Source organism: Oryctolagus cuniculus, chromosome 7, assembly GCF_051225735.1.
Source record: "Oryctolagus cuniculus isolate XC-2025 breed Fujian yellow rabbit chromosome 7, ASM5122573v1, whole genome shotgun sequence".
Lineage (NCBI taxonomy): Eukaryota > Metazoa > Chordata > Mammalia > Lagomorpha > Leporidae > Oryctolagus > Oryctolagus cuniculus.
Window position 1 is genome coordinate 164,777,939 of NC_142873.1, and position 25,925 is coordinate 164,803,863.

Sequence of the window (25,925 nt, forward strand, 5' to 3'; positions counted from 1 at the left end):
AATCTATGTGAAATGTTTCCTCAGAACTCGGAAATTTCTTTTTGTACTGTTATCTCATGGCCACTACATCAGTGTGTGCTGGCTGCCTTGCTCCCCTTGAACGCTGATTGCAACTTTTAAGTTGAGGACAGCAAAGCTGTTTAAAGATACGCGTCCTGGGCTGGTGTTGCGAGGCAGTGGGCTAACCCTGCTAGCACCATATCAGAGCTCCGGGTCTGCTTCTGGCTGCTCCCTGCCGATGGCTTGGGTAAAGCTGCGGAGGGTGGTCCAAGTGCTTGGGCCCCTGCCACCCGAGGGAGAGCCAGGTGGAGCTCCTGACTCCTGGCTTCAGCCCAGCCCAGCCTCAGCTGTTGTAGCCATTTGGGGAGGGAACCAACAGACGGAAGATCTCTCCCTGTCACTCTGTCTTTCAGATAAATTTAAAAAAAGTCTTTCTTTTTTTTTAAAGATTTATTTATTTATTTGAAAGTCAGAGTTACAGAGAGAGAGGAGAGGCAGAGAGAGAGAGAGAGAGAGAGAGAGAGAGAGAGGTCTTCCATCCACTGATTCACTCCCCAAGTGGCTGCAACGGCTGGATCTGTGCCAATCTGAAGCCAGGAGCATCTTCCAGGTCTCACATGCGGGTTCCGGGGCCCAGGGACTTGGGCCATCTTCTGCTGCTTTCCCAGGCCACAGCAGAGAGCTGAATCAGAAGTGGAGCAGCCAGGACTCGAACCGGCACCCATATGGGATGCTGGCACTGTAGGCGGCAGCCTTACCTGCTACACCACAGCGCTGGCCCCCCTAAAACTTTTTTAAAGATACCAAGAAGGGGCCGGCACTGTGATGTAGCAGGCCAAGCCTCCACCTGAGGTACCAGTTTCCCATATGGGTGCTGGTTTGTGTCCCGGTTGCTCCTCTTCCAATCCAGCTCTCTGCTTATGGCTTGGGACAGCAGTGGAAGATGGCCCCCAAGCGCTTGGGCCCCTGCACCCACGTGGGAGACCCAGAAGAAGCTCCTGGCTCCTGGCTTTGGGTTGGCCCAGCTCTGGCCGTTGCGACCATTTGGAGAGTGAACCAGCAGTTGGAAATCTCTCAGTTTCTGTGTCTCTTCCTCTCTCTCTGTAACTTTGCCTTTGGAATAAAATCGATAAATCTTAGGAAAAAAAAAAAAAAAAGCCGAGCAGCAGAGCTTCCCCACAGGGCTTGGCCAGACTGCGGCTGGGAGCTCCATCTGGGTTTCCCGCGTGGGGGGCAGGGCCCTACGTTCTTGGCGATTGTCTGCCTCCCAGGCGTGCTAGCAGGGAGCTGGTCAGGAGCAGGATATGAGACTTGACCTGGCAGCTGGCTGTGGGACGTGGGCCCACACAGCGTCTGACCCCCGCACCACGACGGGCACCCACTGAGGCAGCCATTTGTGTTGACTCTGAAGGTGCTGTCTTAAACTCTAGTGTGGTTTGGACTTTTTTTTTTTTTTTTTTTTTGACAGGCAGAGTTAGACAGTGAGAGAGAGAGAGAGAGAGACAGAGAGAAAGGTCTTCCTTCCGTTGGTTCACCCCCTAAATGGCTGCTGTGGCCGGCGCTGCGCCGATCCGAAGCCGGGACCCAGGTGCTTCCTCCTGGTTTCCCATGCGGGTGCAGGGCCCAAACACTTGGGCAACCTCCACTGCCTTCCCGGGCCACAGCAGAGAGCTGGACTGGAAGAGGAGCAACTGGGACAGAATCTGGCGCCCCGACCGGGACTAGAACCCGGGGTGCCGGCGCCGCAGGTGGAGGATTAGCCAAGTGAGCCACAGCGCCGGCCAATAGTTTCTTTATATTATTAATTCACAGATATCCCCACTGGCTTCATAAAATAAAAATTTACAGTAGGGAAGTTTGCCCCTAAAATCGGATCTCCTGGGAACACCCAGCTGCAGTGTCAGCTCACAGCAGCATGGAGACCTGTGTCTTACTGGACATCGCCCTGAGTGCCTCTGAGGGGCTGCCCACACTCCTGTTGTGAGCCTTTAAAGCTGTGTTCTCATTTTACTGCATCTAGTGTACAGAGGTCTTCAGGAAATTCATAGAATATATGTACTATAAAATCACGCCTGGGTTTCAAAATATTGTGCCCAAATTAGCTTATCTTTCAGTTCCATTTTTCTGTTGATTTTTGAAGTTCTCTTTTACATATTGCTTTTTTATTTTTATTTTTTAAGATTTATTTATTTATGTGAAAGGCAGGGTTACAAGAGGCAGAGAGAGAGAGAGAGAGGTCTTCTATCCGCTGATTCACTCCCCAAATGGCTCCAACGGCCGAAGCTGGGCTGATGCAAAGCCAGGAGCCAGGAGCTTCTTCCAGGTCTCCCACATGGGTGCAGGGGCCCAGCAGAGAGCTGGATCGGGAGTGGAACAGCCGAACAGCCAGAACTCAAACCCACGTCTACGTGGGATCTGACACTGCAGGTGGTGGCTTTACCTGCTACACCATAGCGCCAGCTCCCTATATCTCCCTATTTATAAAAATATATGTTCATTTAAGATTCCACACTTGTCTAGTTCCTTGTTCACTTGATGTTAGTGATGGCGTGTCCTTCCGCAGAGTGTACCTGCATTTCGTCGTTTCGTAGATAAGAAAGCAGATAGAGCCAGGAAGAAGTCAGAAGGTTTCATCTGAATCTGCAGTCTGATCAGACGCCTTGCTCTTTTCTGTGAAATTTAAATCCAACAAAGTAATTATTGCCCCGAAGAGATTTTTGGGCTGGTCATTAGGTCCTTGCTGGACCGCTCTCCCTGGGCGCCAGCCTCCCGTCCTCCCTGGGTCAGCTGTGCAGGCGCTGAGCCAGCGTGGTTGCTCAGAAGCGCCGAAGGCCAGGGCAGCCCCGCGCCCAGGGGCCCTGCCCTGGTGCCGTCCCCGTGCCGGGTTCCACGGTCGCTGTGTGTGAGTGGCCGAGTGCGGTGGATGGTGGGTGTTGGGGGGTGGGGTGCTTTCCTTCCACAGTGACGCTGTGAGGCCCCAGGTGGCCCCTGCCTGGACACCGCTCACCTCTCTTGTGTTGCTTCCTAGGATGCTAGGAAAGCATGTGCAGATGCAACGCTCTCTCAGGTAAGAGCCGGTGTGCGGCCTGGGCCCTCCGCAGTGAGCTCTGCCTGTGCAGCTGCCAGACCACTGCGGGGCACTGTCTTGCGGAGCCGTCCAGACGTGGGAGGAGACAGGGGTTCTGTGTTCGCGTCGTCTCTTCAGCCCGCGTAGTGCTCCCTGCCAGGGCAGAAGACTGCTGTCTCAGTCAGGCGGCGTGTCGCTGCCTTCGTGGCCAGTCGGTCCAAGAACTGGACTCCGCAGGCCGGCCTGACAGCTCCCCAGACACTTGAACGGCAGCTCCATGGCTCCTTGTGTGCCCAAAAGGATCAAAAGCCGGCGTTCAAGCGGGTGTTCAGTAGGATACGCACACCGAAACCCGTGGGTGTCTGAAGCCTCGTGTACACAGACCCTACAGAGGGCATCGCTGAGGACTAATAATGGAATATCATAAAAACAACACTGCAGGAAATCTGTGCATATGATCTGTCTCAAAAAATTAATCTTCCTGTACTCACACTTGTGACAACAACGCCTGCGCGAGGAGATGCAGTGAGGCAGACGACACGGGGCTGGGACGCAGCTTGGGTGACCACAGTGGGCACAGCGCGGTCCCACGGGCCGAGGGCTGACCACACCCCAGACAGGACCAGCAGGCCGGAGTGGATGTCATCCTCCTGCTCAGACGGCTCACAACTTAAACTTAGGAATTGTCCGTATCTGAAATGTCCTATGTAATAGTTTCAGACTGCGATTGACCACAGGAAACTGAGCCATGCATAGCGAAACCAGTTAAAGGAGGATGGCTGTACAGTGTTCATATCGCCGCTCACACAGCCAAGGGAGGAGACCATCCAGCTCTCCATAAGTGGATGAGCGTACAAACGTGTGGTGGTGTGTTTGCACGGTGGGATATTACTCAGCCGTGAAAGGGAATGCAGCCACGTGTAGCTCTGTGTGTATGAAATACCCAGAATGGTTAAGTTAAAGACAGGAGATTGGTGGCTGCAGGGATCGTGGGGGCGAGAGGAGGAGGTGGCCGCTGGGTGGGTGGGGAGGCGAGCAGTGGTGAGGGCTGCACAGCATGCCCTGAGTGGGCACTGTAACAGAGTTTTAAAAAGTTAAAGAATCGGACAGAATAGTGAAAGAAAAGTTAGATTCACCCTCTGCAGGTGACTTGGTTCATGAGGCGATCCAGACACTGAAGGGGATGCGCTGTAAGAAGGAATTCTTGCAGCGTAGAATCACAGCTGTCAGTTCTCGGGCGCACTGTGGACTGTCCATTTTTTAAGACTCATTGTTGGGTGTGCTTTGCCCATTTGCCAACCTGGAGGCATTGCTGTCGGTGTCTGCCCTGTGGGGTGGGTGCTGGCGTGCAGACACCGATGCTGAGTGTTGTCCAGGCCCACACGTGGCCTGAGGTAGGAGCAGAGCACTAGCTGCTGGAGGCTGTGCCCGTGGTGGCCCCGGGCCCTGAGACAGATGGGCGGAGCTGGAGGCTGTGCCCGTGGTGGCCCCGGGCCCTGAGACAGAGGCGGAGCCGGGCTGCCGTGTGTGTGCACGCCAGGGGGACAGGTGTGTCCTCACGCCCCGTGGAAACGGCAGCCCTGTTCAGAGTCCCGAGGGCCCTGGTGCCCCTGAAGAGCTGGAGGATGGCTGGGCCCTGCTGGGTGGGTGAGGAGGAGGGCTCTGGGAAGATCGTGTGGTCACAGATGTTAACCTCAGGAACCTTCGTGTTTAAGATCACAAACAACATCGACCCGGTGGGGAGGATCCAGATGCGCACCAGGAGAACGCTGAGGGGGCACCTGGCGAAGATTTACGCCATGCACTGGGGCACGGACTCCAGGTAGGCACAGGCCACGGCGGCAGCCCGTGCCGGCTACGTCACCGAGGCTCTCTTGTCTGGGAAGGTCGCCCGGACTCATTTGCTGTACTTTGTAGCGAGCAACACGAGGAGGAGGAGTCAGATGAGCAGGCCAGGCGTGGCCTGTGCGCGGGTCTGCGCTCACCTGGCCCACTCCACTCTGCTGTTTCCTCTCCGCTCCAGGCTGGCTTGTGTGGCTCAGGTTCTCCTCCCTGGAAAACCCCACCTTCCCTCCGCCCCGCTGTGCTCTGCCGTGGCCTTGGGAAGTGGCCTTCCTCTGTCCCTGTGTTCTGCACTGCGCGGCCTGTTCTGGTGGCTGCTGGCCCTCCTGTGATTTCAGCGCCTGCTCCGGGCTGCGGGAGGCCCAGAGAGAGAGCCTGAGAGCAGCAGCCTGTGGGGTGGTGCTGTGCCTGGGTTTCTGTGGTTGGGGCCCCCAGCAGGTGCATGGGTGTGTGTGTTTGCTGCGGCCATCACCCCTCACCCGGTCTTTGTGCCTCTCTGTGGTGTGTTCATTGTCCCAGGCACAGCCCCTCGAGGCTCCTGTTCTTCCTCTTCCTGGGATTCTTAACCTCCCGTCCACTCCCCTGTCCCCTGCTCACCCTCTGCTCTGCCTCCACCCTGCCTCTGCCCACACCTGCCTTGGGCTGTGTGCCTTCCCTGTGGGCCACATCTGTTAAGCTCTCTTTTCCTGTTGTTTTAGAGGTTCCCAAGTCCATCTCGTACGTTTTCTTCCCAAATAAAGAAGGTGCTTTTGATTTGTGGACTGTAGCCTGCTCTTCGAAGTCTGACATGCGATTCTTGACATGCCTGCCTTTGAGAAGCAGCTTTTTCCTCCTTGAGTTGTCAGAGTGGAATTTTCTGCTTGGCTTTCTCTTTTTCGTGGAAGTGCTTTGGAGTGTAAAGGCTGGAGAACAAAAGATTCTATCTTTAGTTTGTTCTATACAGTATCCCATACAATTTCATATGCAAATGACAGTGTGAGCGTTTTAATGACGGCTGTAGTCAGAAAGCATAAAAAAGGAAAGGGGAGGAGGGGAGGGCGATGTTCAGAGGGCACAGACCGCCAGCTGGGAGACGGCTGCGTGTGCAGGGCTCCCTCCGGGCAGCAGTTCAGGACTGTTGAATCTCCAGGACTGCTCGGAAACTTGTATTTACTTGAAACGCAGCAAGAGAGACAGAGCTCTCATCTGTTGGTTTACTCCCCAAATGCCTGCAAGGATCTGGGCTGGGCCACAGCCATCGGCCGGGAACTCAGCCCAGGCCCCCGTGTGAGCGGCCTGAAACCCGTTAGATGAGCCGTCAGCACTGCCCAGGGGCTGCGCTGGTGGGAAACTGGGGTCAGGAGCCAGGGCCTCGCAGCTCAGCTCACAGAGTAAATGCTAAATGTTCTCACCACAAAAAACAAAAGGGTATGGGGTGGCGGGTGTGTTAACCAGCTTGATTCAACCATCCCATAATATAAACATACATCAGAACATCACATTGTATCCCATACATACATGCAATTATTCATCAATTAAAAATACAATATATTCAAAATAAATGCGTAAATCAGCAAAACTGTGTTGTGCAAACTTAGCTCTTTCAATATTTTTTGATGATGACTTTATTTTTTTAGTTACTTGTTTATTTGAAAGGCAAAGTTAGAGGCAGAGGCAGAGAGAGAGGGAGGTCTTCCATCCGCTGGTTCATTCCCCAGATGGTCGCAGTGGCTGGAGCTGTGCCAACCTGAAGCCAGGTGCTTCTTCCAGGTCTCCCACGTGGGTGCAGGGGTCCAAGGACTTGGGCCGTCCTCCACTGCTTTCCCAGGCTACAGCAGGGAGCTGGATCAGAGTGGAGCAGCCGGGACTCGAACCGGCGCCCATGTGGGATGCGGCACTGCAGCGGCTTTACCCGCTGCTCCACAGCGCCAGCCCCTGAGAAGTGGGCTTACACTTGCTCTTTGAGCTGGGCAGTCGGATTCCATGCTGCATGACCACAAAAGAAAACCAGGAGGACCTGTGCTGTCCAGAGTATCTTAGGATCATTTGTTTTATTTATTTATTTTTTTTAAAGATTATTTGATAGACATAGAGGGGCCGGCGCCGTGGCTCAATAGGCTAATCCTCTGCCTGCGGCGCTGGCACACCGGGTACACCAGGTTCTAGTCCCGGTCGGGACGCCGGATTCTGTCCTGGTTGCCCTTCTTCTAGGCCAGCTCTCTGCTGTGGCCCGGGAGGGCAGTGGAGGATGGCCCAAGTGCTTGGGCCCTGCACCCCATGGAAGACCAGGAGAAGCACCTGGCTCCTGGCTTCGGATCAGCGTGGTGCGCCGGCCGCAGCAGCCATTGGAGGGTGAACCAACGGAAAAGGAAGACCTTTCTCTGTCTCTCTCTCTCACTGTCTACTCTGCCTGTCAGAAATTAAAAGAAAAAAGAAAAAAAGACATAGAGGTACAGTCAGAGAGGGAGAGGTCTTCCATCCACTGGTTCACTCCCCAAATGGCTGCAACGGCCAGAGCAGAGCCAGTCGGAAGTTAGGAGCCAGGAGCTTCGTCCGGGCCTCCCAAGTGGGTGCTGGGGCCCAAGCACCTGGGCCGTCTTCCACTGCCTTCCCAGGTGCATTAGCAGGGAGCTGGGTGGGAACTGGAGCCGCTGGGACTGAGACTGTCGCCACATGGGATGCTGGCGCTGCGGGCCGTAGCGCTGGCCCCAGATTATTTGTTTTAAAGAGCTGTTTTCTGGGTAGGTCAGTGGCTGTGTATTTAAAGCCTAAAATAGTTGTTTTGGAGTTTTGGGGATGTGTATTTTCCTGAAGTCACCTTATTCCTGCCACCATAAACTAAGGTTGTCACACAGACTCTCACACTTTTTCATGGCTTGGGCTGTCATTTATGAATTGTGAACGCTTTGGCTTCTGACTGTGGCAGGCCAACAGTGTTTCTTTCAAAACCACACTGGGGGCCTGTGACACGTGCTTGTGTGCACACACATGTACGAGTGTGTGGTAGGAGTGGATCAACAATACGTTCGGGACTGGTGCTGTGCTGAAGTAGGCTAAGCCTCTGTCTGCAGTGCCAGCATATATGGAGCGCCGACTCACGTCCCAGCTCTTCCTCTTGCGATCCAGCTCCCTGCTGTGGCCTGGGAAAGCAGTGGAAGATGGCCCAGGTGCGTGGGCCCTGCACCCACGTGGGACACCCGGAAGAAGCTCCTGGCTTCAGATCGGCCCAGCTTTGGCTATTGCAGCCCTTTGGGGAGTGAACCAGCAGATGGAAGATCTCTCTCTGTTTCCCACTCTCAAATATAGCTCTCAAATAAATACACAAGTCTTTAAAAAAAAGAAAGAAAGAAAAATTTATACTATAATCTGATTCTTTAAAAAAGAAAGAAAAATTTATACTATAATCTGATTCTTTAAAAAAAAAAAGTTATTTACTCCACACGCAGAGCGACAGAGCCTTCCTTCCACTGGCTCACCCTCAGATGCCTGCAACCCCCTGGGCCCTTGTCTGGGTCCCTCCTGTGGGTGACAGGGCCCCAAGCGCTGCTGACTCCCCCGGTGCACAGCAGGAAGACGGGTGGGAACTGAAGCCGGGAGGTGAGCTCGGCCTCACAGGGTGGGAGGCAGGTGTCCCCGTGCCCACCCTTGGCTCTGATTTTCAGTGGCACTTCAGGTGCCCTCTCCGTCACATGGGTCCATGCCTGGGCTGGAACGCAGCGTGTGTGGGGTGCAGGGCCCCAGGCGTCTGGGCCGTGGCCGCTCCTCAGTGCCCTGGAGCCCGCTGGCTTCCTTCTCTGTGTTCTGTGTGGTGGCCTCAGGGAACTGCCGTGGGACAGGCAGGGCTAAGGAGGCAGAGTGAAGCCAGGTCCTGACGGGAGGAGGTGCTCCTTCACCTTCCGGGGAATTAGCAGCTTACTCCCCCACTCTGACGACTCAGCGCTTGCTGAGCCGCGTGACCGCGAGCTCTCTGAAGGTGACCCTGCCTGGAGGAGGAGCTGCTCTGCGTGGGCTTGGGTTCTGCCTCAGGCTTCCGACGGCTGGACGAGGAGAGCAGCAGGGGGGTGTCTCACCCACAGGGCTGTTGATGACGGCTAAGAATTGCACCTGAGGCTGCCACGCGCGACACTGGCATCCCTCGGGGCGCCAGTTCGTGTCCCAGCTATTCCACTTCCAACCCAGCATGGGAGACCTGGAAGATGCTCCTGGCTTCAGGCTGGCCTGTCCTTGGCTGTTGCAGCCATCTGGGGAGTGGACCAGTGGATGGAAGGTCTCTCTGTCTCTGTTTCTCACCCCCCCCCCCCGACTTTCAAATAAGTAATAGATTTTTAGAAAAAAGAATCCATCTGGAAGATGAGGAGCGACGGGAGCGCGCATGTCGCGTGTTCTGGGAAGGAATTACGCAGCGAAGCACTGAAGAGGCTTCTGTTCCGGCCGCACGCACTGTTGGGCTTCAAAGCAGAGTTCGGTTACAGTTGCCGACATAATCAGGATGACTTGAGTGAGGCTTACCCTCAGCTTCTGACCTGCGTCAGGAAGCCACGTGCGCTGTCGTGAGCCGGTTCCAGTCTGTCACGTGTCACTGACACGTGTCTGCTGGAGACAGCAGGGAACGTTCCGGCCCGGTTCCTCCTTGGAACAGCACGTTCCGTAGGCAGCCGGGCTTCGAGAGTGGTTCCCAGGCCGTGCTAGCTCTCAGCTGTTGGAGGGTTTCATGCCTGTGTGGCCTGGTGGTTTAGTGCTGCGTCTCACATCTGAGTGCCTGGTTTGACCACAGCGCTGGTTCACTGTGTCTCAGCCTCTCAGATTGGCTGCTGGTCGTCTCCCCTTCAGCGGGACACAGCACCTTTCCCGGCACGCAGATCCCAGACGCAGCCCGTGTCCATGGCCGCTGTGTCTCCTGCCAGGCAGCACGCACGCGTCGCTGTCGGTGTGCCAGCTGGGTGCTGAGCGCCGCAGCTGCTAGGAGACCTGGGTTCCAGCTGAAGCTCGGTTGGAGAAACGTCTTGTTGCTCTTGGGTGAGAAGTGTTTTTGCAAACCTGGAAGGTCTGAAGCTTTTTATTCCCACATAGACTGGCTTTCTCTTTGTGATGGAACAGAAAGCTTCCTATTTTGTACAATCTCTGGCTCTTTAAAGAGCTCTGTGTGTGCAGCGTGGTCTATAGCGGAGGGAGACGACGCAGAGCGGTTAGGAGCCGCGGCAGCCTGCCGTGCTTGGCGGGGCAGAGGCTGCGTGTCCTGGTCTGTGCTGGCGCTGAGGGCCGAGTGCTGTCTGTACTGCGGTCGGCGAGGTCATCGCAGCTGTGCTTGCGAAGTTGTCCTGTGTCCTGTCTCCGTGTTCCTCCTGCCTGGGATCTCCGGCTGTGCAGGGCTGATTTGCCTGTCTGTCTTCCCTGCAGGCTGCTCGTCAGTGCCTCACAGGACGGCAAGCTCATCATCTGGGACAGCTACACCACAAACAAGGTGGGTAAGCAGGCTGGCGTTCGCAGGGAGCGCAGGGTAGTGAGGAAGGCACAGCAAGGCGTTTGGTTTGGTTCTATTTCATTGAGAGGTGTGGCGACACGGAGAGGGAGACCGATAGAGGTCTCCTGTCTGCTGGGGCGCTCCCCAGGGGTCTGCAGTGGCTGGGGCTGGGCAGTGGCCAGAGCCACGAGTCAGGGAGTTAATCCAGTCTGCAGTGTGGGTGGCAGTAACCCAGTTACTTGAGCCATCACCACACATCCTGGGGTCTGCCTGAGCAGGAAGCTGAGCCAGGAGTGGAGCTGGCTTTGAGCCCAGGTATTCTGATGTGGGTTGCAGGCCTCACAACCACTGGGCAGACACCTGCTTGCAAGCTGTGTTTGTGGTGAGGTCATTTAGGGAGACAGAAGCCGTGTGGCATGCTAGCTTCATCTGGACAGGGCTCAGTCATGCTGCGGGGTGCTGGGCCTTCCCCAAGCAGGTAGGAGGTGAGCACTCCGGTGTAGCTCCGTCTCTGAGTCTGTGTGTTTTATTTAGAAAATGCAGAAATACAGCCTTTCATTTAGTTACCCATTTTTACAAGAGGTTCTCTAAAAGGCATTATACTTTGAAGTATAAATCAAATTCTTTTAAAATTTAATCCAAGGTTGTTTGTATTAAAAAGTATTGTAATTTGCCTAAATATGTATGTAAAAATCTAGCCCAGTTATATTTTACTAAAGAATGTCATGTATATAACCGGTTGCAGTAATTCCTCCAGATCTGTCTGCACCTAAGGAGGTGTGTGACAGTGTGGGTTATGATAATTTCCAGTGACAATGCGCTGTTGTTTTTGGTGAGTTCACGCCGTGTGGACAGGTGGTGAAGTGCCCTCCATGTAGTCTGTGGCTGCCACACGTTAGCACCGCAGCGCCGTGGCTGGCGGTGCCACAGCCACACCTGCAAACCGCTCTGAGTCACCGTGGCCCTGCTTTGCTGTCTCCTGTGCACTGAGAGTTGAAGACCGAGGGGAAGTCGGTGTCCCTGGTTATGCTTTTGAGCTGGAAGATGAGAGTCCCACCGGTGTCCTGCCTGCAGGTGCACGCCATCCCTCTGCGCTCCTCCTGGGTCATGACCTGTGCATACGCCCCCTCTGGGAACTACGTGGCCTGCGGTGGTCTGGACAACATCTGCTCCATTTACAACCTGAAGACGCGCGAAGGGAACGTCCGCGTGAGTCGGGAGCTGGCCGGACACACAGGTGCGCTTCCTCCCGACCCCTTCCCGGGCAGCGGCTCTCCAGCATGTAGCACACTCTGAACTCCCGCCTCTGTCAGCTACTGCTTAGCGAGGTTATTTCAAAGAAAAGTTGGGGTAGCAGCCAGAGGTTTTCTGAAGAAATTTCAGTGACTGTTGCCCCCGTCACGGGGTGTCCGGCTCCTCTGCTCACTCCCTCCAGTTGTTCCGGGTCGGCAGATGCGGTCCAGTCCCGACTCTGACTCCACACCTCTCCGCCGGGAGCCCCTTCCCCAGATGTCCCGTTTCAAGCACACGTGTGTGCTGGGTCCACCCCGGCAAGCGTCCCTGTGCGGGGAGGCGGCTCGCGCTGTGTTGGTCCTGGCTGTGTAATGTTGGGTATGCGGCATATGGAAAATGGAGCTGAAAGATGGGCTTATTTTGGTGCCAGCATATTTTCACGTTGTGTGGATGAGGGTCTTCGCCCAGTTCACGGAAAGTGCGTATTTTCGGGTCGTGTGGATGAGGGTCTTCGCCCAGTTCATGGAAAGTGCGTGTTGTCAGAAAACTGCACCAGTTTGAAAAGTTTCTTGCATGTGTTATTTTGCCACGATTCAGTTTTCAGTGGAACTAACGAGCAAAGCAAGTGCCTGGCCTAGCACCTCACTTCCGGGCCTTGCCGTATTTTCCATGCTCACAGATTCTGTCCCTTTAGTATTCTCTTGGCAACACCATGCCAGGCTTACCTGTTCCACAAATGCAACCAAAGACGTCAAAATCAGTGACTAAATCCTATCGCTGCCGACCCCCGCTGGTTTGGGCCAGGTGCGGGTCGTTGCTGCTGTTCCCTTCTCGCCGTCTGTCTGCTTTGCAGTTCCCTTCTCAATATTCTGGCTTCTTACGGGAGAAGCCGAAGTCACTGGTTCTAGAACTTGTTCCTTCTCAAACAGGCACTGAGGGTAACTGCCCACATTCCGATACATCGTGTGCGGATCGTGGCTGCATGTGAAGCATTGTTCAAGCCGTCAGTGGTTTCGTTTTCAAGTATCTGAATTCTCCCGGTGCACTTCTTACTGCTTCCTGACTAGAGGTCTGTGTCCTGTCTGTCGGTTGTTTTACATCTGGGACGTGTTCCTAGTGAAGATGCTGTGTGGGCGTGTGGACAGGTGGACCCTGGATGTTGGCCATGGGGTCTGTCCACAAGTGTGTGTCAGTCACACACTCAGAGTTAATCTGAGAAGTTAGGAAAAATTTAGTCTTTCACATTTTCTCAAGTGTTTACTATTTTAGTGTTCTCTGTTCCTCCCTAGGGACGTGAGTTTTCTCCTCGCTTCCCGTCATCCTGAAGAGCTTCCTTCAGCCTTTATTTTTTTTTTTTCAAAAGATTTTATTTATATATTTGAGAGGTAGAGTTACAGATAGAGAGACAGAGAGAGAGGTCTTCCATCTGCTGGTTTACTCCCCACATGGCTGCAACAGCCAGAGCTATGCTGATCCAAAGCCAGGAGCCAGGTGCTTCTTCCTGGTCTCCCTCATGGGTGCAGGGGCCCAAGCACTCCTTCTACTGCTTTCCCAGGCCAGAGCAGAGAGCTGGGTTGAAGACAGCAGCCAGAACTCGAACTGGTGCCCACATGGGATGCCAGTAGTACAGGCCAGCGCTTTAACCCACTGCGCCACAGCATAGGCCCCGTAGCTTTTTCTTAATACGCCCATTTTTGTGAGCTTTTTGAAAACCTCTTATGCGTAGATTTCAAATGTTTTTTTAACCAAAATAAGTGCATTCTAATAATTTTTTTCTTGCTATTTGTGAGGCAGAGAGAGTTCCCATCTGCTGGTTTTCACCCCAAAATGCCCACAGTGGCCAGGATTGGCTGGGGGCCAAAGCAGGCAGCCAGGACCTCCATCCAAGGTTCCCACGTGGTGGCAGGAACCCATTTGAGCCATCACTGCTGCCTTCCAATGTTTACAGGAGTCAGGAGCTGGGTGCAGGGAGCCCCGTGCCCCGTTGGGGGGGATACAGGTGTCTCGCCCACCAGACTAACCATGTGTGCCTGAAATTTCCTTTTAATTCCATTTTCTGTGAACTTTTTGAAGTTCCCTCATATACTGTAATAAAAGTTACTTAAAGCTTGCTCATTGAGTCTTTCTGGAATCTTGTCTTTTTCCAAGGTGGAGAGACGTTAAGCCACGTGTTCCATGTGTTTTTCTGGCCTCCTGTGGCTTTGCGGGTTCTCTCCCGCCACCCCTTCCTCAGATTTGCTCATTTGTATTTCTATTCAGGTCTGCTTGATGTCTCATCTCTGTCAACTCCCAGCTGTCCAGCAAATTTTTTATGTTGGATGCTCTTTTTTTTTTTTCAGTACTAGAATCTCTTTTTGATTTTATTTAAGACTAGTTTGGGGCAGGCGTTTGGCATAGTGGGTTAGCTGTTTCTTGAAACTGCCACATCCTGTATCAGAGTGCTGTGTGTGTGTGTGTGTGTGTGTGTTTAACATTTTATTTATTTGAGAGGTAGAGTTACACAGGGAGAGACAGAAGGGTCTTCCTTCTTTTGGTTCACTCCCCAAATGGCCGCAATGGCTGGAGCTGCACCAGTCTGAAGCCAGGAGCCACGAGCTTCTTCCCAGTCTCCCACATGGGTGCAGGGGTCCAAGCACTTGGGCCATCTTCTACTGCTTTCCCAGGCCACAGCAGAGAGGTTGATTGGAAGAGGAGCAGTTCGGACTAGATCCGGCGCCCATATGGGATCCCAGCACCACAGGCGGAGGATTAAGCTACTGAGCCACAGTGCTGGCCCTGAGTGCTGGGGTTTGAGTCCCAGATCCACTTCCTATTCCAGATCCTGACAACGTGCACCCTGGAAAGCACCAAGTGGTGACTAAAGTCCTTGGTCCCTGCCCTCCACTGGGGACGCCCATGTCGAATGCCAGCCTCCTGGCTTTGACGCCACCCACCCCAGCTGTTGTGGGCATTTGAGGAGTGAGCCAACAGAGGGAGGATTTCTGTGTCTCTGTCTCTTATCTTTGAATAAAGTGAGAAATAAAAGCCTTTTTAATTTTTCTGTTGCGATTTCTTATGTTTTTGTTGATACTGAGGTGTTCCTTTGCTTCCGTGAGCACAGCTACAGTAGCTGCTGTCGGCTCGGCTTCTGCCGACCTGGAGCAGTACGCCTGGGAAGGGCCTCCTCGCGCCCTCTGCCTCCCGGTGAGCGGAGGGATGCAGAGGAAGCAAGAAGTTGTCAGCTCATTCCAGCATCTCGTCTTGAGTTGGTCTTTGGGGTGACATTTTGCCACTTTTTCCCATCCTCCCGGGAGGACAGGGATTGCATTAGCTGAGCCATCCCTCTGCCCTCCAGGCCTGCATTAGCAGGAAGCTGGAGTCGGGAACTGGAGTAGGAATCAAACCCAGACGTTCCGACGTGGGATGCAGGCATCCTAGCTGGCATCTTAAACATTTAAAAACTTATTTTTATGTATTTGAAAGGCAGTGGGAGAGGCAGAGAGAGAAAGATCTTTCACCCACTGGTTTATCCCCTGAATGGCCACTCCAGGGTGGAGGTGCCAGGAGCTGCATCCTGGTCTCCTGCGTGGCTGGCAGGGGCCCAGGTGCCTGTGCCACCTTCCTCCCTTCCCAGCTCACGGAAGCCAGGTCAGAAGTGGGCAGCCAGGAGTCAGGTCAGCACCATTCGGGACGCGGGATGCCGGTGCTCACGTGGTTTCCTCCTGCGGCGAGAAGCAGGACGCCGTGTGTGTTGGGGAAGGACGGGATGCAGAGGAAGCCGCTGCCCTGTGGAGCACCCCAGCAGTCACCACTGAGCGACTCATTTCTGTGGCTGCTGCCTCGGCACCCCTACCCCACGCTGCTGCAGTCACAGACAGCCTCGGGCCTTTGCCGTGCCTCCCCCTTCCCTCGGCCTCCCTCCCAGATACAGCAAAGAAGGAGTTTCCCTTCCCTGGGCCCAGAGGGCTCTCAGGCCAGCTGGGAATCGTTGGCACTCCTTCGCTGGCGTGACGTTTTCCACAGTTGCGCTGTCGGCCTTGCGCGCTCTCTGGCGTTTCCAGCTGGAGACTGCAGGCTGTTCGGTCGTCTCTTCCTTTCCTGCCCACCCGTGTCCCAGCTCCTCTGCGCCCCCCCCCCCCCCCCCCGCAGGTCCTGCTGACAGCTCTCGTCTTGTGTGCAGCCCAGGTGCTCTGACATCTGTCAAGTCTGACTCCCTCCCAGGGGCAGTGCCGGCGCTCCTTGGCCTGCTTGCGGATGCCCGGTGGCTTCCCCAGCTGGGGTCTCCTCCTCGCTCCTCAGCAGATGGGGCTGCGCTCCCAGGTGCAGGCCAGAGCGTGATCTCAGTGTGCATTCAGTGTGGATGTTTTGCAAGAGGACTCTGAGTCTCTTTTCTGTTGTTTTTCACCTGCGATTCCACCCAGAACTACGGTGTCACCTTTAAGAAGTTTGGAAAGTTCCGTCGTGAGGTTTGCCAGCCTGGGGTGTGCAGGCATGTGCAGATCGCGCCACTTTCTGTCTCCCTGCAGCGAAGGCCCCTGTAGGTGGACGGTTCTGAAGCCCACACTTGTGTTCTTGGGACGAGTGGCCTGAGGGGCTGCCTGGGGCCATGCTTCCAGGACAGCAGCCCCCTGCACAGAGGGGTGTGTGTGTGTGTGCGCGCGTGTACGCACAGCCCCCCGCACACGGGTGTGAGTGTGCGCACATGCAGCCCCCTGCACATGGGTGTGAGTGTGTGAGTGTGCGCACATGCAGCCCCCCTGCACACGGATGTGAGTGTGTGTGCACATGCAGCCCCCTGCACACGGGTGTGAGTGTGTGCGCACATGCAGCCCCCCGCACACGGGTGTGAGTGTGTGCGCACATGCAGCCCCCTGCACACGGGTGTGAGTGTGTGTGTGCACATGCAGCCCCCCGCACACGGGTGTGAGTGTGTGTGTGCGCGTGCATGCACTCTTGGGTGGTTTTCTTTGTCCCAGACCTGGTGACTCAGCTTCCTAGGTGGCCCTGCTACCTCCTAGGAAGGCACCTTCCTGCCCCCTCTGCTCCCCACGCTGCCTCCCTTCAAGCCTCGTCCCTGCAGCTGGTGGCCCCACGAGGCTCGGGCCTCCATGTGTGTGCAGGCACCGGTGCTCCTGCTGCACACCTGCTTTTCTGTGTGGTGTGCGCCTGCCCTGCGCCTCTGCAGTCCCGGAAGGCAGCAGCACGGCCTTTCACCGGGGCGGGGAAGGGCCACTTCCCACCTGAGGTGCATGTTCAGTGCCCCGGGGCACCAGGCGTCAGGGTGGACAGACAGCTCTGCACCTCTCCACAGTGGACACAGGGAGGTGGGGCTTGGGAACAAACCCTCAGAAGCCTCCTGCTGCGAGTGGAGCCTGGAGCCCCTGTGCCTCGCCACCACCTGCCACTGGCCAAGAGGCCCCTGTGGGAAGCCCGGGGAGAAGCTGGGCTCTGCACCCTGGCTGCTGCCTGCCACCCCAGGCCACGCTGGGGCCTTTGCTCCCTGGGAGGACAGCTTTTCTGGAACTGTGCAGCACGATGGTCCCCCACCCCTCGAGTACCCGCATGTCGAGTCCCCTCCCTGGTGTCATTAGAAGCAGCGTTTGTCTGTTTGAAAGCTCTCACCACAGAGTTACACAGGGACACCAGAGCAGCCTTCCCAGCCACTCCGCGCCGCACACCTGCTTCACGTGCCTGACGGCCCCGGGCCACACGTGTGCTGCGGTGCCGCTTCTGGTCTTGATGTGACGTGGCTCGCAGGCCGGCAGTGCCCGTGCTGTTTGAGGACCACTCCAGAGACCCTCAGGAGTCTCGTGGTTGGCTGCTGCGGGGGAGGGTGTGGTCCCGAGACCCTCAGGAGTCTCGTGGTTGGCTGCTGCGGGGGAGGGTGTGGTCCCGAGACCCTCAGGAGTCTCGTGGTTGGCTGCTGCGGGGGAGGGTGTGGTCCGGAGACCCTCAGGAGTCTCGTGGTTGGCTGCTGCGGGGGAGGGTGTGGTCCCGAGACCCTCAGGAGTCTCGTGGTTGGCTGCTGCGGGGGAGGGTGTGGTCCGGAGAGCCCAGGCCTCCTTCACCTGAGCTGTGGCTCCTGGGTGAGAAGTTGGTGGCCCTGAGGCCAGCATCCTGAGGTCACAGCTCTTTCCTGCCCTTCTGCGCTCCCCCGTTAAGGATGACACTGTGAGTGACGTCCGAATGGGAGCCTCCTACCCTGGCATGGGGATGCGGGGATTGGTCCCGGAAAGAACTGACAGCTGTGCTGACGAATGGGGAGGAGTGAGCCGGGCGCAGGGCTGCGCGGGCTGCAGAGGGTGCTGGCTCGCCGCCGGCCTGGTGTTGCACGCGTGCTTTCGAGGCACGTAGCTGCTGTCTAGAGATCACCCCTCCACGTGTCGGTTCTCTGTGCTCACACCCCACGCGGGCTTCTCCTTTCTGCTTTGTTTCTGCACGTTGCTGATCCACACGCTGTCGCCTGCCTTGGCTGGTGTGGCCCAGCCCTAAGCGGGTGTGTCCCTGACAGTGGCCAGTGTCCCCAGAGCACCTGGGAGGCCGTGCTGGCCCCCTGTGGCTGTGATAGCTGTGCTGTCCCTGCCCTTTGAGCCCTTGGAGAGTTCTGGGTGGTGGTAAGTGGACGGTCCTGTGGCCACTTGGACGAGAGCAAGAGCGTGAAGCAGTGGTAAACCCTGCAGAGTCACGACGTGTGGCCGCGTCCACGTTGCATTTCTGCCTTTGCGGTTGCTCATTCCAAAGCGGCTCAGGACAGGGCTTCTGGGTGTGTCCCATGTGTGCCGAGCCCCCTGGACCTGGCACCCCCTGCCCAGGCCACAGCAGAGAGCTGGACTGGAAGAGGAGCAACCGGGACAGAATCCAGTGCCCTGACCGAGACTAGAACCCGGCGTGCCGGCGCCGCAGGCAGAGGATTAGCCTAGTGAGCCGCGGCACTGGCCTCTGAGTGGTGTCTTAACCACTGCCTCAAATGCCCGCTGCTGTTGCCTGGAGGATCCCCTGGTGGCCTGGGAGCCCTGGCTGCCCTGGCCCGAGGCTCCTCTGGCCTTCCATGCTTGGACCTCCTTCCCCTCTCGTCTGGTTGCCCCGCCCCACCCCTCCCCGCCCACAGGTGGACACGTGCTGTGACAGCCTCTTCCTTCTCTCTGCCCCTGGAGTGTCCGGGAAGCAGGAAGTGTCTCCTTTGTTCGAGAATCTGTCCAGGGGCCGGGAGCTGCCCAGTAGGCCTGGGTCAGTTCTCGTTGAGTGGGTGAACAAGTGAGCCAATGAGGGAGGGGAGGGGCTCCCTCAGGGCCGTCTGTTTTCCCAGAAGAGCGGAGGAAAGACCACAGGGGTTGTGTAGGTGTGGTCCGTGTGAGGCGCTGTCACGGACCTGCTCTCCGGCCTGGCCACAGCCTCAGCCCTGCCCGGCAGTGCGTGCTGACCTGGCCCAGGTTTGTTCCTGACTGCGCAGGACAGACACGGGGCGTCTGCTGAGCCCTGGTTTCTGTGTCTGCTGCGCCGCAGGGTTGGGCTTTGCTTGATGCAGGACAGCATTTGCATCTGCTCTTTGCCAGGTTACTTGTCCTGCTGCCGATTCCTGGATGACAATCAAATCGTCACCAGCTCTGGAGACACCACATGGTGAGTACTCAAGCCAGGCCTGCGGTGCCTTGGGGTCATGCTCAGAGCCGAAGATCTGGACCTTAGCTGGACCGTTCATATCGTCTGAAATGGCCTTGGGGTTCAAAACACGGAGTGACAATGGGTGGACCAGACACCCTGCTTGTGGGAAGTGCAGCTGTTTGAACTGCAGCTGTGCATCAAGTATCTGCTGCCTTTTTTTTTTTTTTTTTTTTTTTTTGACAGGCAGAGTGGACAGTGAGAGAGAGAGATAGAGAGAAAGGTCTTCTTTGCCGTTGGTTCACCCTCCAATGGCCGCCGCGGCCGGCGCACCGCACTGATCCGAAGGCAGGAGCCAGGTGCTTCTCCTGGTCTCCCATGGGGTGCAGGGCCCAAGCACTTGGGCCATCCTCCACTGCCCTCCTGGGCCACAGCAGAGAGCTGGCCTGGAAGAGGGGCAACTGGGACAGAATCCAGCGCCCCAACCGGGACTAGAACCCGGGGTGCCGGCGCCGCAAGGCGGAGGATTAGCCTAGTGAGCCGCGGCGCCGGCCTGCTTCTTTTGTTTTTATCTCTGCATATTTCCTTTTTTTTTTTTTTAAATTTATTTATTTGAAAGGCATAGGGGCCAGTGTTGTGGCATAGTAGGTAACATCATCACCTATAGAGCTGACATCCCAAATGGGTGCCGGTTCGAGTCCCGTCTGCTCCACTTCCAATCCAGCTCCCTGCTAATGCACCTGGGAGAGCAGCAGAAGACGGCCCAGTGCTTGGGCCCTGCCCCAGCATGGGAGACCCTGAGGAAGCTCCCAGCTTTGGCCTGGCCCAGGGCTGGCTGCTGCAGCTGTCTAGGAGTGACAGATCTCTCTCTCTCTCTCTCTCTCTCTCTCTCTTTCAAAAAATAAATAAGTCTTAAAAAAAAAAAAAGCATAGAGAGACAGAGACAGAAGAGACCCTCCTTTGCAGGTCGCCCCCCAGCTGCCCACAACAAGCCAGGGGGACAGGCTCAGTCTGAGTGGCAGGGACGCGAGCACTGGGGCCGTCAGCGGCTGCCTCCCAGGAATGAGCGGAGCTGGGACTCAAATCCAGGCGCTGCAGGGTGGATGCCAGCATCCGGGCAGCGTCTCACCTCCACCACTCACCCACCCCAGCTCTCAGTTCTCCCTCCATGGGTGCTGTTTGTAGCCCTGGGCGGGGGCCGCCGCTCTGTGAGGCTGGCTTCTGCTGCAGATGTCAGGGGGTCTTGTTCTCAGCCTTCAGTTTTCTGGAAACGCCATGTCATAATCTCTCGAACTTTTCCATTTGTATGTAAATGACCAGCATTTAAGTCAGAGTTATTTTAGACAAACTGCCCTGGTGGATTTTCTTTCTTTCTTTTCTTTTCTTTTCTTTTCTTTTCTTTTCTTTTCTTTTCTTTTCTTTTCTTTTCTTTTCTTTTCTTTTCTTTTCTTTTTTTTAAGACTTATTTATTTATTTGAAACAGTTACACAGAGAAGGAGAGGCAGAGAGAGAGAAGTCTTCCATCCACTGATTCACTCCCTAATTGGCCACAATGGCTGGAGTTGCACCTATCAGGAGCCAGGAGCTTCCTCTAGGTCTCCCACATGGGTGCAGGAGCCCAAGGGCTTGGGCCATCCTCCACTGCTTTCCCAGGCCACAGCAGAGAGCTGGATCGGAAGGGGAGCAGCCAGGACTCCAACTGGCGCCCATATGGGATGCCGGCACTGCAGGCAGTGGTTTTACCCGCTATACCACAGCGCCAGCCCCCGGTGGGTTTTGTCATGGCTTGGTGGCCAGGAGCTGTGACTCATTTGCCCAGTCACAGGGTCAGTACGGGGCCCACGTCACCTGCAGGCTCCTGCCTCCCTCGGCAACAGAGGAGTTGGTATCACGAAGTGTTGGCCATGTTGACCTCATAGATTTATAGGACTTGGAATCCAGTCAGTCTCGCGGGACTGTAGGATTCTTAATGCACCCTTAGGCCTGAGTCATTTCTTCCGACTCCAGTGTGGGACTTCCTTTCTGCAGTCCCCAGGCCCTAGAGAGGTAGCTCCTGGGCAGTAGATGTTGAAATCCTTGGACTGGGTTTGTGTTCGGGCTGAGCCAGGTTTTCTGGGAAGCTGAGATGAAGGCGCGGTTTCTGTGGTTGAGGCACAGACAGCCCATGACTGGCTTTCGAAGCAGACGCCTGCCCTGTGCAGGTGCTGTTGCTGTCTCACCTGTGGCCACCCTGAGTGGCCGTGCCACGTCCTTCAACAGGTTTTCTGGAAGTCCAAGAGGGGCAGCGTGGGGCCCTAGAGTTGCTCTGAGCTGTCTGCTTCCCTAGCATTGTCCCTCGGCTGCAGGAAAGCACGGAAGTGGCCGGCACTGGGAGGCCCAGGGGCCTTGAGGAGCAGCTGTGGGCAGAATCGGCTTCTCTCCCTGGTCCAGGGCCTTGGTCAGCAGCTTCCTGCTGCCCACTTCCCTCCACACACCTGTCTAGGAGCCCGAGCGTCCTTTGTGTGCGAGATTGCAGGGTGCAGGCAGGTCTCGAGCAAGCCCTGAGGTACCCGGAGTCCTGGCTGGTTGAGCAGGTGACTCTTGTCTGTGATCTCAGCGCCATGCCCCCTTGTCCGTTGCTCCTGTTCCAGTGCCCTGTGGGACATCGAGACCGGCCAGCAGACGACCACATTCACCGGGCACACCGGGGACGTCATGAGCCTGTCTCTGGCCCCTGACACCAGGCTCTTTGTCTCTGGTGCTTGTGACGCCTCAGCCAAGCTCTGGGACGTCCGAGAAGGCATGTGCCGGCAGACCTTCACGGGCCACGAGTCCGACATCAACGCCATCTGTGTGAGTCTGGGGGCCGCGGCTCGCTCCGTGGTCTAGCCTGCAGGCTGTCAGCTGCTTTTCCTCTCTGCCATGTAAATGCTACCTGACTCACAGAGTGGGTGCAGGAGACTCCCGACGTGACCCCAGCCAGCTGCCCGTGTGTCAGCCATTGCTCTCGGGCATTGGTGGCGCGGCGGTCCTGTGACAGGCGCTGTTCCCACCCCTTGCAGGCCCCGGCGGGGTGTCCTGGAGCCGCTCTGGCGTCCTGAGCCCCTTGGCTGAAGGCAGTGCTCCCGCCTTGCAGCCCCTGGAGGTTCAGATGTGTCTGCACGCGTCTGCTGTACTGCAGGCCCACCGTTGTCCTGCTCAGTCCCTCCCTCCTGCCTGAGTTCAGGCCGAAGGCTGGTGGCACAGAGCAGCCAGCTGACCACATCTCACTGTTGGGCTGCAGTGAAAGCTGCTGTTTGGGGGCAGCGGCCGTGGCGTCCCCACCCTGCCCCAGTCCTGCCAGAGCCCAGCCCTGCTTAGCCGTGTCCGCGTCGCCGTGTCCCTGAGCAGTCACGTGCTGCCATGGCTCTCTTCCTCTTCTAGTTCTTTCCAAACGGCAACGCGTTTGCCACCGGCTCAGACGACGCCACCTGCAGGCTGTTTGACCTCCGCGCAGACCAGGAGCTCATGACCTACTCCCACGACAACATCATCTGTGGGATCACCTCGGTCTCCTTCTCCAAGAGCGGGCGGCTCCTCCTCGCCGGGTACGACGACTTCAACTGCAACGTCTGGGACGCGCTCAAGGCTGACCGGGCAGGTAGGCGGCCGGGGCTGTGACCGGCACACGTGGCTGAAGCGGTTAGGTTTGTGTTGCTCAGGCTGTGCGTGACGGAGTGGTGGGAGGGGGACGTCCACCACGTCCAGGCCCTGGCCCCTGCCAGTGCTGGCTCCGGGGGCATGAGAAGCTCCTCCCAAGTGCACCTGTGAGGAGAGGGTGGCACGGCAGAGCGGGGCCCGACCCTGGGCGCTCCCCTGAGCTGCGGGGCTGGAGCGTGGTCGGGGGCAGGCGTGCTTCTGTGTGAAGTCTTTGTTAGATGCATGTTTTTATTTTTTAAATGAATTAATTTATTTGAAAGGCAAAGTGACAGAGAAAGGGAAGGAAATCAGAAGGGGAGAGAGAGAGAGATCTTCCACCCACCAGATTATTCCCCAAATGGCTGCAACAGCCAAGGCTGGGCCAGGCGGAGCCAGGCGCTCCATCCTAGTCTCCCTGTGGGTGGCAGGGGCTGAAGCACTCGGGCCGTCTGCTGCCTTGCCGGGCGCGACAGGGATCTGGGGTCAGAAGCGGAGCGGCTGGGACGTAACACTGCGGCAGGGCCGCCCGCCTGGCCCACAGCCCAGCACCACCCCCGTGCACGTGTTTGGTTTGTTTTTTAAGTTCTATTTATTAGAGAGAGCGTGAATTCCTCCCAAATGGCCTCGGTGATCAGGGCTGGGCCGGCCGAAGCCAGGAGTCAAGAGCACCGTCCAGGTCTCCCGTGTGCGTGGAGCAGTCCAGGCACCGGGGCCGCCGTCTGCTCTTCCAAGGCACATTAGCAGGGAGCTGCAATGGAAGCGGAGCAGCCGGGCCTGAACCGGCTCTCCCGGGGCGCCAGTGTTGGAAGTGGGGGCTTCAGCGGTGCACCACGGCGCTGGCCGCTTACTCAAGGGCAGCACGGCGTGCTCAGGGCCAGCACGTGTCGCAGGGCGTCACTGTGTCGGTGCCTCTCCCAGCCCTTCCCCCTCTTGGTGACCGACTCAAGGCCGGGCCCTGGAGTGTCGTCTTTGCAGAGGAGCAGGGTGCTGTTGGCACCCCTGGGACACGACGGGCACCGTCCCTCCGGCTGCCTGAGCTGTCGTGGGCACACACGGGTGACTGAGGCTGTTTGCCCCTCCCAGGTGTCCTGGCTGGTCATGACAACCGCGTCAGCTGCCTGGGAGTGACGGATGATGGCATGGCCGTGGCCACGGGGTCCTGGGACAGCTTCCTCAAGATCTGGAACTAAGGCCGGTAGGTAATGCCGAGCCCGGCGCCGCCCCGCGGGCTGTGCGTGCCGGTCGTGAGCGCGGGCGGCCCAGAGAGCCGCGTGCCCCAGCCGCAAGCGGACACGCTGGACTTGAGTCTCCGTCCTCTTGACGCCGAGCTGTGCTCTGTTTAAGCAGCAGGCAGCCCCGTGGTGACTGGAAGAGCATTCCGACCTTGAAGCGTCCCAGTGATAGCGCGTCCCGTCCAGCCACTCACGTGGACACCCGCACCCTCAGCACTTCAAAGGGCAAAGACCTTCTCCTTCACCTACGCTGAAACCAAGAGCACAATCCCACTCCGAGAAGGACGTGTGCCGTCAGCCGCGAGCCGTGCATTCCTCCCGGGGCCATCGTCTCTGTTTTCTTTTTTGTCTTGAATGAATTTTAAAAGGAAATACTATAATAAAACGTTACCCTGAAGGTAAATGAGTGTACTTGTGAGACAGACACAGCTTTCGTTAGTTTTCCTGAGTTTTAGACCAGTGACCCTGTCCGTGACGTCCCTGAAAACGCGCCCAGGACCCCGCCGAGCTGGGCCCCGGTCTGCAGCTGTGAGCGGGGTCGCGGGCGCCCGCGTGGCTCCCTCGGGACGCGTCCCCGAGCCCCCGGTTTTCTGTTGCTTGTCTGGTGTCACCGCCCGTTGTCGCACACGAAACGCTGAGCAGTGAAGCGCGCAGGCACACGCCCGGCCTCCCCGCCCGCCGCCGCGTCGGGCGCGTGTGTCCGCGAGACGCCTGTCAGGTGCTTGGATAGTCAGTCGCTTACTCGTGTATGAAACAATGTACAAATCAATGTTTTGAAAATAATGATCTCAGACTTTCTAAGTTAAATTTTAAAAAATTGATTGTTTGCCATATTGGGTGGGTTTCTCCTTAGAATCGCATGCTGTAGAAATGCTCAGAAGTGCATATAGGACTAAGTCCTTAGATGTTCTTTTTCTTTAAGAAATACCCTCTAAAGTTGTGCCCACGGCCGCCCTGCCCTCACCGTCGCCCTGTGCACACGGGAGCAGCACAGTCGCAGCTCTGCACGCTTGGCTCGCGGGAAGGCCCTGTCGTCCCTTTCTTAACAGAAAACAAAGGGGTTCTGTCGCAGGCGGTTGCTGTTGGATTCCGAGGGAGGGAGGAGGGTGGGCCTGCGGTCCCCGTCCCGGTGGGTCCCCACGCCTGCCTCCCAGGCGTGCCGCCGGGCCGTCACGCAGAGCCTCCCGCTCCCACGCGCGTCCACAGTGCTCTGGGCCCCCCGCCCCCACAGCAGCAGTGGCTTCTCCCTCCTGTGTTGCGCGACCTGCTGTACAAGGCTCTGCCGTGCTGCCGTAGGCCTGGACCTGGCAACGAGATACAACGAGCCCTCCCTCCCCCACCCTCTGCCCTCTGCCCTTTTGTATGTAAGTCCGTGTACTGCAAGGAAGCCGGATGCCAGGTAGATCTGTTAGACTGTGCTGTTATTTAACGTAATAAAGCAGTTTGACACGAGGGCTCCTGTCGTGCTTGCGCGCCGTCCGTGTTCGCGGCCGTGCCTGGGCCCGGCCACCCTGCAGCGCGGAGAGCCTGCCTGCCACCCGCCGCCGCCCTCTTCCCCTCCCCTAAACTCTCAGGGTGGGGTGGGCCGTTGGCCCCGGGAGCGTGAATAAAACCGGAGACTGCGTGTGTCAGCCGCTGCCTCGCTCACAGGTGGAATGACAGGATTTCCCTGGATCCTGCGGAATCTGCAGGACCCACGCGAGGTCCCTGGGGTTTTCGTGGCTCGAAGTGCTGGTCTCAGTGCAAAGCGTCCCCCTGGGGTGTCCCGAGGGAGGAGGGGGTCCTGGCAGGCTCTGCTGCTCCAGCTGGGTGTGAGGGCTCCCTCAGCCACCTGGTTGTCACTGCAGGCTGTGGCTTCATTTGAGATGGGACCGTG

At 57.0% G+C, this 25,925-nt stretch overlaps 1 protein-coding gene and 1 long non-coding RNA gene across 6 annotated transcripts in view; both read left to right on the forward strand.

Moving 5' to 3' along the window:
- The window catches only part of GNB1 (G protein subunit beta 1), a 79,489-nt gene extending 53,988 nt beyond the window's left edge, over nt 1–25,501 (forward strand). For all 5 annotated transcript variants that reach the window (XM_070079416.2, XM_070079417.2, XM_070079420.2 and 2 more), the window contains 9 exons: nt 3,029–3,067; nt 4,783–4,889; nt 10,286–10,349; nt 11,424–11,586; nt 19,115–19,181; nt 21,791–21,992; nt 22,563–22,779; nt 23,901–24,012; nt 24,165–25,501. In XM_070079416.2, the coding sequence (XP_069935517.1) occupies nt 3,029–3,067; nt 4,783–4,889; nt 10,286–10,349; nt 11,424–11,586; nt 19,115–19,181; nt 21,791–21,992; nt 22,563–22,779; nt 23,901–24,007 (966 nt within the window). In that variant the 3' untranslated portion in view covers nt 24,008–24,012; nt 24,165–25,501. The remainder of the gene's footprint in view (nt 1–3,028; nt 3,068–4,782; nt 4,890–10,285; nt 10,350–11,423; nt 11,587–19,114; nt 19,182–21,790; nt 21,993–22,562; nt 22,780–23,900; nt 24,013–24,164) is intronic.
- LOC138850746 (uncharacterized) lies at nt 12,512–13,693 on the forward strand. Its single transcript, XR_011390926.2, has 2 exons — nt 12,512–12,651; nt 12,872–13,693. It is a non-coding gene; the product is annotated as an uncharacterized LOC138850746 (long non-coding RNA).
- Nucleotides 25,502–25,925: the final 424 nt, after the last annotated feature.